The sequence below is a fragment of the Dermacentor variabilis genome, chromosome 9 (genome assembly GCF_050947875.1).
Source record: "Dermacentor variabilis isolate Ectoservices chromosome 9, ASM5094787v1, whole genome shotgun sequence".
NCBI classification, from domain to species: Eukaryota; Metazoa; Arthropoda; class Arachnida; order Ixodida; family Ixodidae; genus Dermacentor; species Dermacentor variabilis.
This window is the reverse complement of record NC_134576.1, coordinates 114,034,360-114,044,857: the sequence shown is the minus strand read 5'-3', so window position 1 is coordinate 114,044,857 and position 10,498 is coordinate 114,034,360. Positions and strand designations below refer to the sequence as shown.

General features: G+C 44.3%; 1 protein-coding gene across 1 annotated transcript; it reads left to right on the top strand.

Moving 5' to 3' along the window:
• The first annotated feature begins 718 nt into the window (after positions 1–718).
• Positions 719–10,180, top strand: LOC142557312 (podocan-like). The gene is made up of 5 exons (XM_075669047.1): positions 719–823; positions 1,496–1,880; positions 4,905–5,151; positions 9,061–9,247; positions 9,927–10,180. Exons 1-5 carry the CDS (start codon positions 820–822, stop codon positions 10,100–10,102), a joined length of 999 nt encoding a protein of 332 aa, XP_075525162.1. The 5' UTR covers positions 719–819; the 3' UTR covers positions 10,103–10,180.
• Positions 10,181–10,498: the final 318 nt, after the last annotated feature.

Below are 10,498 nucleotides of genomic sequence, written 5' to 3'. Positions count from 1 at the left end.
ATGACGATAGTATGGCGACAAAGCCATGAAGACTATAGAAACTCATGACGATCACGGCGATAAGACAACGTTGACGGCATGGGAATGACGATGCCATGAAAACTTCTCGACTACGACTAACAAATAACGACAAGGGCAATGACACTGACAAGAAGACAATCAGGCGTTAACGATTTGATTGCTGTCGCAGTAAAATGCATCGAGATGTACCAAATGTAAGCGGAGGGTTGGTCGCGTAGCTGTAGCAATGTCCGATGAAACGCGCGACCTAAGCGTCCTCACTTTGGCTCAGTTCACTTGACATCGCTGTAGGTGGTATGTGCCTTCGTCGTCATTTCTGCTCGCACACCTCGCAGGTTCGTAACTGATAACAGCCGTTGTTTCGATTCTTCATGGCAAAGGCGTCGCCTTGTGGCGCAATTCCCGTGACATACGAACAATGCGCGGCGATACCATATCTCGCCGGGTAACGCTGCGGCGGTCGGCTATCCTCACTCTCGAACGAGCCCTAACCTCACCTGTTCTCTCCCTCCCAAACGTGCACATACATAGACATACAAACATACGCACACAACAAACATGCCCACGCTTCAACACACAAACACACGCAGACGCACACCAAGTCACACGGAAACGCACAATCGTAGGAACGCGCTGAAAATGCGTCGCTAGCTCTTACGTAAAGGCTGGCGATAATCTATCAGCGACGCATAGCGTCATTCATCGGCAGTCTCGATTTAAAGCGATGTCCCTGCCACGCACGCTTAGTTTTCCACCGAGGATCGTCCCAGCGTTGCACACCCTGCTACATCACACGCAATGGGTGAGTGGTTAACCCGCAAACAGGCAGCCTTACGGGCTTAGTGACTTGCCTCTTTCTACGACGCATCCGTCATCGTCCCAAGAAAATGTTACTACTAACGTGTGCCCCCAAATTCGTCATGAAAAGGTGACGCACTTGGCGGCACTTCAAGAATAGGGTAGATGGATTTGATGTCCCATTCGCCTTGTATGCCAGCTCGAGTAGTTGAGCTGCGGTGATCGGTTCTCCAACATACTGAGTTTTCTGCATCGACGCTTACTGGTATCACGCCGGATGTTTTCGAACGAATTCTTTAAAATTCACGCCGAGCATTTAGCGGAACTTGAAATGTACAGGTTTATTATACCTGAAGGGGGCAGACGTTTCTTGCGCGACAAATTGCAACGCTGAGGGGGCTAACGGCAACATATTCTAATAACCCTTTTTGAATTAATCACTGAATGTATATAGTTTAATTTCAAATCTGTAGTTTAGCAACAGTGAATTCGCGTTCCCTTATCAGTTGGTCATAAGCCTCGCGGCGATTTCGAAATATCCGCCCCCTCGAAATCAGCTACAAACGCATTGGATAAATTCAAAAATGTTTCATCTTGACTGCTAACTTAACCAGGAAAGATTTGCACCAAATACCGCTCGTTTGAAACTTTCTTTTTCGGTTCATTTCACTCGTAGGCCGATGGACTCCTTGTTTGGTTACCCTGGCCTTGGCGTGGTTAGGCCTCACGGCAGCGTACTGTCCGGATGCCGCCAGCCTGAGGCCATGCACGTGCGACCATTCCGGGATCAACTGCATGCGCGCCAACAGCACGGCTCAGCTGAGACGGGCCTTCGGTAGCGGTAACGCGACGACCCGAGAACACAACGAGCTGTGGATTCAGAAGACTCCCATCACGTCGTTCCCGAGCAACGTGCTCGGAAACTTCAAATTCGGCGAGGTCCACTTGGAGCGCAACGCCAACCTCGGCTCCTTCACGTTGGATGCTTTCGATAACTTCAAGCAGCTCCTAAGCGTTCTAAGCGTGTACGGGAACGCCCTGCGGACATTCGAATTTGCAAAGTAAGCACGCGAGGCTTTATCTTTTCGTTAGTTATCGTAATTAAAAAAACGCTTTTTTGCAAGCTCCAGTCTAGAATTTGCGATGGAAAAAAAATTGTGCAAATATTTAAACCGGGGCGCAAGAAAAGACTGAACGACACTAGCGCCGACTATGAGCTGATTTGTGAGGAGACGCAAGCAGATTGACAACATGCAAGGAAAAAATGCTCACTACTCCTTGGCAGTGTTTTGTGATAGCGTCATAATGATTTTTTTTTCGGGGGAGAACACACGGAATGTAATTTTCTGATTAGCATTCACTGACGCACGAGCTGTTGTTGCTTCCACGTTTTATACGTGCCTATATGTACTGCATGCTTCTGCGAGGACCTTGCCCAATTTTTAAAGGTTACCCGCGGCAGACTTGTAATCCTTGAGGTGGGTTTCTCAAACAGGCATACATTGCTTGCACGAGACATATAAGTGCATATTCAACTAATTAACAACAAATCACTAAATAGCTTGTCAATTGATATCAGTAAAGGTGTCCTGTCGCATTTGAGACTGTACGCTGAGGATTGCGCTTTGTACAAGCGTATTAGTTCTGAAGACGATTGCCGCATTTTACAGTGTGATCTCAGCCGCATCGCTGTGGTTTTGTATTTGGAACATGAGTTTCAATCCAGCTAAGGCAGTGTTTCTGTCATTTAGCAAGAAAAAGACCCCATGTTTGATTCAGTATACCTTAGATAATATTGCATTGTCACGGGTGTCTGTATATAAATACTTAGGAGTTTAGTGTGGCACTGTTTTAAAATGGCATCGTCACGTTGATTACGTAATAGCAAGTGCAGGCAAGTCATTTGGGTTTCTAAGGCCCAATGCTAAAAATTTTTGTTTGGCTACTAAAGAGCTACTGTTGAAAACGTTTGTCAGGTCTATGCTAGAATGTGCATGCGAGGATGGGACCCACCGATGGTTAGTGACAAAGAACGCCTTGAAAGAGCACAAAATTTAGCTCCAAGGTTTGTTACTGCAAATTATAGCTTTACCTTTAGCGCTGCACAAGCAAAGGATAATTTACAACGGGAGTGTCCAGAAAATCGCAGGAAATAACTTCGTTTAGAACTTCTCATAGTATCTTTCACACAACAATTGGTATTGACAGGCAACACTACATACTTGAACCTTATTATGCATCGGCTCGAGGTGATCACGCCCGTAAAGGACGAGAAATGTTTTGCCACACAGAACAGTCAGGATGTCCTTTTTCCCCTAGAATACGGGAGTCGAATAGACTACTATCGTCAGTGGTTGATGTAATATAGAAAGATGCATTTTAAGCCTTGTTGGATTGATGCGACTTTATTTATGTTTCTTTCTCTTTCTGCATGAGAGTTGTGTGTACAATTCTTTGACCATTATGCTTACCATTCTTACTGTATTGTTCAATTCTAAGCGGTATTGCACGAATGCCCTTCGTGTTCTATATTCTCCCCCCTCCCCCTGTATGCCTGTAAAGGTACTGTGGGAATAGCATAAAGAAATAATTAGTTACTCCTTGGCACGTATACCAAACATCGCATTGTAGCCGTTGAGCTCGCACGGCGTATTCATTGACAACTAATTTCATGGGCGATACCAGTTTCCAGATATACATTTCAGAAGTTGCCCATAACATATATGGACGTCCTATTACGCATTTGGCGAGTCGCTGTTCATTAGTAGGTTTTGCATTTCTATTTCTAGGACGAGAAATATGAGCGTAATAACCAGCTAAGACTACCTGTAAAAAGTGTGCTATCTGCGAAAAGCGACCTTTGAAAATTGATTATATTCTTCGCAGAAATATCAGCCATATATATATATATATATATTATCTGTGACAGGACGAGTGGGTCCGGCGCATATGTACTTCAGATAGAAAGAGCACTTTTATGAAATAATATACTTTTTAACTGAAAGAAAAACATCACCACGGCTGTCTATACAGCCGGCCCGTTAGCAAGTAAATTGCTTTTGTCGCAAATGGGCAGTCTTAGGAAACCATATTATATATATATATATATATATATATATATATATATATATATATATATGTGGGAAGCACGGACTGGAGCCTTTTTTTTCTTCATGATAAAAAAAAAGACATCTGATACCATGATAGTGCTTGGAACATTGCGCACAGAAGTGAAATTTACTCGTGAACAATAATTGATAAAAAAACTATTGCTTTGGTCGATTACCGTCACACTTTAATTCTGTTATCCGAAGAGTGCGGTCTTTCAGTAATATTATAGTTTAATACTTTTTCTGTCAATTTATACTGCCTTTATGTACGAGGAAAGTCGGAATATGCAGCCGTTATATAGTTCTTTAGAAAAAACAATACATTCAGCAGGGCTTTATAGCTTGTTTTCAAAAATAGGCATTGCAAGTGTGCATACTTAGTGATGAAATTAGGTAGGGAACGAGAAAAACAAAACGCATCGTCAAAGGTGTGAAGTTGGAAAAAAATTGCGTTTTGACTCTTTTCCGGCATCATTTTCGCACTGTAGTGGTCCTTAAGTAAAGGTACGGCCCATTCCACATCGCACTGATATCTTTTATTGCCAACATTTAGAAAGCTTAAAAAAATTAAGTTTTGTTTTAACAAATTTAAACAAAATTTGTCGTCTGGCCCCCTGCCCTGCCCAGGTCAGACGATCTGGCCTGGGGCAGGGGTCACCGCTAGGCCAATGGTACAGCGGTAATTGCGGGATGAGTGGTAGACGACGGCTTTAAAACAGCAGCACGAAAGGTGACCTCCAACACACTCAAGGCAACGAGATCCAGGAGGACATCATCGCTGCAAGGAGCGAGTTTAGAGGTGGGGACGCCACAAATATCGAGCTTCATCGGCTGCGCCATTGTAATGAACGAGGCAATGGGACAGGCTATCCTTCTATGTGTGTTCTCGCTTTTTCCTTCTCTACCTCTCTTACCTCTCGCACTCTGCTTCCCTTCATAGTATATATCTATAAACAATATTGCCAACGTATGCAGGCTACAACGTTTCCCATTCCTGGTGGCTCTCAACATCGGCGGAAACCAGCTGTCGCGCATCCCGGCGAACGCGTTCCGCAACCAACTTCTGGAGAAGCTCGGGATAATGGACAATCCAATTACCTTCATCGGGCGCGGGGCGTTCTCCGCCCTCTGGAGACTCAAGGAGCTTGACCTCAGTGGCACCAGACTTGTCACGCTTGGACCACACTCGGTCTCAATACAGCGGGGACATCCGGAGCTTAGGGTAAGCAAACCAGCGCCTGTGGTGGTTCAAATAATGAAAAAAAGAACAATACAGACGCGGGTGCATGCTAGTTCCTTTCTGTAACTCCTTCTGCAGTGTAAATATTGTCCAAATAGAAGTTTAGTCGTCTGCGAAGACGCTGGGTGTCGTTTGATGAGTGGATGTTGTGGGAATAGCGCACAGACTACATAAGAAATAGACTTAGCAAAACAATAGGTATCCTGTGAAAATGCCAGCGCATACTTCCAGCTGCCGCAAAAGCTTGCGTTACGCAACGTTCTCTTCAATGCTCGCCTGCGTTTACTGTCGTCATGTCTGGGCTACATGTACCAAGAAATCGTTGCACAACTTAATAATACTAAAGAAAAAATTCCTTGCGGCGCTATGCAACTCTGCCGTACAAAGCGCACACGTCCGCACTGTTTGCCAAATGTAATGTTATAAAAGTTACAACCCTCTACAAATATCACCTGATGACAGCGTTTAGGTCAGAATTAATTCAAAGCGGCCATTGCATTCGCGCTCTAGCAAATTTCTCTCACAGTTCCACCACACGCCTAAGAAAAACCAACCAGTGGTGCATCCCCTGGCCGCGTACTAATTATTGACCCCAATTATTACAGTATTGCCTCACGATCTCATTAAGTAAGCTTAAACAAAGAGGCGAAAATTTACGCATACCATTGAAAAAAATGCTATTATAAGTACGCTATAATAAATATTTTTGCATATTGAAACGTGAAAATTTCGTGAATTATACAACTAAACCAGACCATTGCTTGGACTTGTTCTGCGTCACCTTGTTCCAGTTGCTGTCTTTGTAAGCAGGGGGTGGCGGAGCTCCTCAATGTGCTAAAATGCAGCTTTTCTTTCCCGCTACATTCATCGTTTAGGTACATGTCGCTATCTACTGATGTGCCAATATGTGTTGTGTTGAAATGAAGCAATCTCGCAGTTACAGGCCTCAAACACAGAAAAATACGGGTGTGCAGTAGTGCTCTAACGATGTAGCGTCTTCTGAAAGCGTTGCAGCAGGTCTGCTGGTGGCCAGTGTCGACACGCACTGTCGAAACAAGTACTTGCGATAAAATCTTGTAGATTGAATTATATTCATGTTTATTCTTCTGCAGAAATTGCAGAAAGGAGTTTGAAGCTCAGGACTAAAACGTTTATTTTTTAACAACGTTCATGATTAAGCCTGTTTCATCGAAAACTCATTCCAGGCCACAAAATATTGCACAGTGCCTGTTAGCAATTACGTGTCGTTGCTACCGCCACAGTGAAGTCCGGATGATTCCGAGTATGCAGGCAAAGACACTGAACAATAATGGAGCAACCGGAAAGACCTATTCGTTAGCGAAAGGCGGTAAGCTTGGCCCTGACAGCCTTACTGCCCCAGTTGTATCAGCGTAGTTGTCCGGCATTGAGTAATTAAAGCATCTCTGTTTTTGAGCGGCATAGTGAAGCCTTGAAAGCGGGTGCACCTTCCAGTCACAATGTAAGAACGGGACACTGTCCGCGAAGCCTGAAACCCTACCCACGTTTCTGATTCTGTCCTCGAACATACACGAACGTAGCGTACAAAATAGACCCTTTGTCAATGTATTTCATCTACATTGCAGGACCAAGCTCCGTTAGTATAATGTGATATCTACAGTGAGCTATTGCAGTTGCGTGCGAATAATATTTTCAAAGACCATATTAGGTGCCATAGCATTTCACTGTATATCCCCCATCCACACCCATCCCTTAACCTGTCCAGATCTCTGGCCTCGTGGCGTTACCAACATAAATAATGAAGAAGGAGCATTCGTTATGGGGCTGAGGAATGGGCTTGCAGTGGCCTCAGTACTCGTGATACTGCTCAGAAATTCCGCAATCGAATCTGCACATTTCTTTGCGCGGTGTCTCTACGTCTTCCGATTGAATTATTTGGCGAGGTTGCACGCCCGAAAGCAATAAACAAATACAGAGGCAACGCAGAGAGTCTGGCGAGTTAGCTGAGCGCATTAAGGCGCATGACTTCTTTCTAAATGACGCCAAAAGAAAAGAACTAAGAGTCCTACATAGCACACTGCCATGAACGAAATGGTGAGGCATTTATTGGTAAATCAACCGTACGAAGACATTGTCCAGAGTCGGAAGTGCTCCGCTCCTGCGTCTGCAGCTGATTCCCGTCATCTACTTTGGACATGCGGTGGGACAAAGTTAAATTACGAAAGAGTACCTAAAGGTGTGAAACTAAACAGTGATGAAGCCGAAGGCTATGAGCGATGGATTATGGACAAGACGTCTAAGTGACTATTGCAGAATTCCTATGAAGCGATCCTGCCTGCTTGTACTTAGTGTAACACCGACATTAGGCCGCGTGGCAACCCAATCGAATGTTAAAAAATAAGGGCCGTTAGGAACACTGACGAGAGCGTTCGATGTAGTTTCAATTTATGAAAAAGTGGAAGAGGGGCGAAGATGTCCTTTTGAAACACCTGTCGTACGTTCCTGCGACGCCATACATTTTCACACCGTCTGAGGAAGAGGAGCTGGATGGAGATAGCTACGGAATGATTCAGACGAAGCTTGCCTTGCCAGTGCGTCTCCTTTGAGAATGGGGCTTTAAACATGCCACCGAGTTAATCGCAGCATAAGCAGATACAGCCTTACAAAGTCCAATCAAGGTGACTATAATGACCCAGAGATAACAAGCAATCCCTCCGCCAAGCTCACTCCGTAAACAATGAAAATATGTACTGCATAAAATTATTGCTGAAGTTTAAGAGCTCCCTCCCCCCCCCCCCCCAATGCATGCAAAACCTCACTACTCACTGGAAAGCAAACTTAAGAGGTTTCACACCGTGTGCTCGGGGCTGTATTAGTACTTTCCTGTAAGGAAAATATGTTCAAAGACTCAGAAAAGCACCTCTTCAGCATTTCTGAATTCAAATGGTATACACTCCAAAACAGTTGCATATTTGCCACACAACAATTATCGACCCCTGTCTTGCTTGCGTTTCCTTTCTTGAAAAAGCTGCGCTCCTTACTCTTCTGTCGAGAATGCTCTGTCATGCTGACAACGCGCATGCCGTTCGTGACTTGGAAGTACCGGGCTCTAAGCGTTAAAGAAAAGAAATTCGGGCAAGACAGATGACAATTATTGTGTTGTGTGGCAAATATACGCCCCCAAAGGGTGCAACTCTTTTTAGAACGTTCGGTTGAATCACGATATAAAGAAGTTGTAGTTCCACTGGAAAACTTCGTTAAATCACAAATATCGTTAATTCGAAGTTTTAAATATTCATTATTAGAAACAACTTCACAAATTCTCAGAGCATTCCGGGTGGGTAATGTCTTCTTAGTAAGCATTTGTAAACAAATTCTCCGCCTCCCAGCGCGCGTGTTTTGACAGCGGTTTTGCCGCTCGATGTTTTCAGGCAGAAGGGCACTTGACATGTCTTTTGCCTCGTGTGACACTGCTTCTCGCTAGATTTACTAGCAATACAGACTCCACGTACTTTACTGAAACGGCCAAAAACTTCATTAAATCGAAACTAGGTAAAGAAGTTACTTTGTTAAACCGCAAAAAATAAATACACGGTTTTTCAAGGCAACTAAGATAAGGAAATTGAAATATTTCCTTACATCGCGAATTTCGTTGAATCGAGATTCATTATATAGAGGTTTGACTGTATATGTGCTGAACAGCTGGAAATCAGTGACATAGTTGACACTTCGCTGGCGCCACTAATTGAGCGCGAAATTCAAGACAGCGATCTTTGACCATCATTTCTTTTACGAGTAGTCAATCAGTTTCCCAGATGAAATGGCCACATGTGTATTGAGAGAATAATTTGTCACAACTGATTTGCGGTAACAATTACTTGTCTATTTATTCTTGTTCCATCGTCTTCGCAGATTCAGCTCAACCGGGCTCAGATCAGGGCCATTCACCCTACCGCATTTCATTATTCGGCGCCCTTGGTGCTGAATCTGTCCCACAACAACCTCACTACGCTGGAACGGAGCGTCTTCGAGCATCTCGTCGTACGCATGTACAACAACGCCGGGCAATTCAATGTCCTGCCATTACTCGGCCTCGAAGGTGACTCTTTAACATACCCGAAAAATAAGATTCTTATCATTTGGGAGCTTTCAATCTCGCTTGACTCAGTGGCCACTGAATTCTCGTCTTCTAGCCCCTATATTAAAAAATGCGTGACACCGATTCTGTTGATCTCAAGCAGTTTGCTAAACGTCGCGTGAGATCCTCGAGCACGACAGCAGATTGCCACCGGCAATTCAGAAATTACTTGAACAATCCAAATGCACCCCTAGAAACATAACATTATACGAACGGGCATGTTGCATATCCATAGTAAATAAGACAGTACCGACAGAAAAGTGAGAATTTTCCAGAGTAGACGAAAAGCTTGATTTATTTCTCGTGCTGCTTCGTCTTTCATTCTGCATTGTTTTTTTTAAATGCGCAGAGTCCACATGTTTAATTATTTTATTTAATTCCCGTGCTTTTATTCCTTCTCATTGGATCAGTAGATCTCCGCATTCTAGATATTGGCGGGATCAGCCCTGGGGTACTATGGTTTAGAAATGAATAGATTCGGTGAAAGATAATTTCTTGTGAGTCAGCTGTTTTCGCCAAACAAGCCGTTACAGTATCTGTTGAAAACTTTTAAACGACTTTTCGAATAAGTCAATAACGTTCTCGCCTGCTTATTATCACACTAACCCCCACTCTTCCACTTCTTTTGTTACCATCCCAGGAAATCCCCTCACCTGCCATGGATGCTCCTACGAATGGCTGGTGCAGTACAGGTTCAACAGGCCGATGCAGACAATTCTTCACAATTTCCGGTGTCCTGACGGCTCTGGCCTGTCCAGCATTAGCGCTCAGAGAATCTCCTGCCGGCCTGTGTGGAATTTCGCGAACATCGGCTAACTTATTTCACCCAACCACACGCACCCTCAAAAGTAAATTAAACATTGCCACCATGATATATCATGATCATACACAGCCGTTCTGTGCTCTTTCTATTCTGAACGCCTCCGGTCCATCAAAGAAGAGTCCGAGCTTGAGCTCCAACATATGAACAACGCATAATGAATTAGGATCAGTGCTTTTGAGAAGTCTCAAACAGGTGCTCTCTGGGCCTCATGGTTACGGAGACACCGAAGAGCCGCAAGACACGGATTCAGGCAGGTAGGGCACATTTTCGGCGGCCCGGGTTTACCAATTCCGCGACAAAAAACAAAGTTGGTTAATAAGGACCCCGAGGTTTGGGACGCGGCGCTAGCTTGTGGAAGATGTTCTGCTGGTTATTTATGCAGTCAAGAC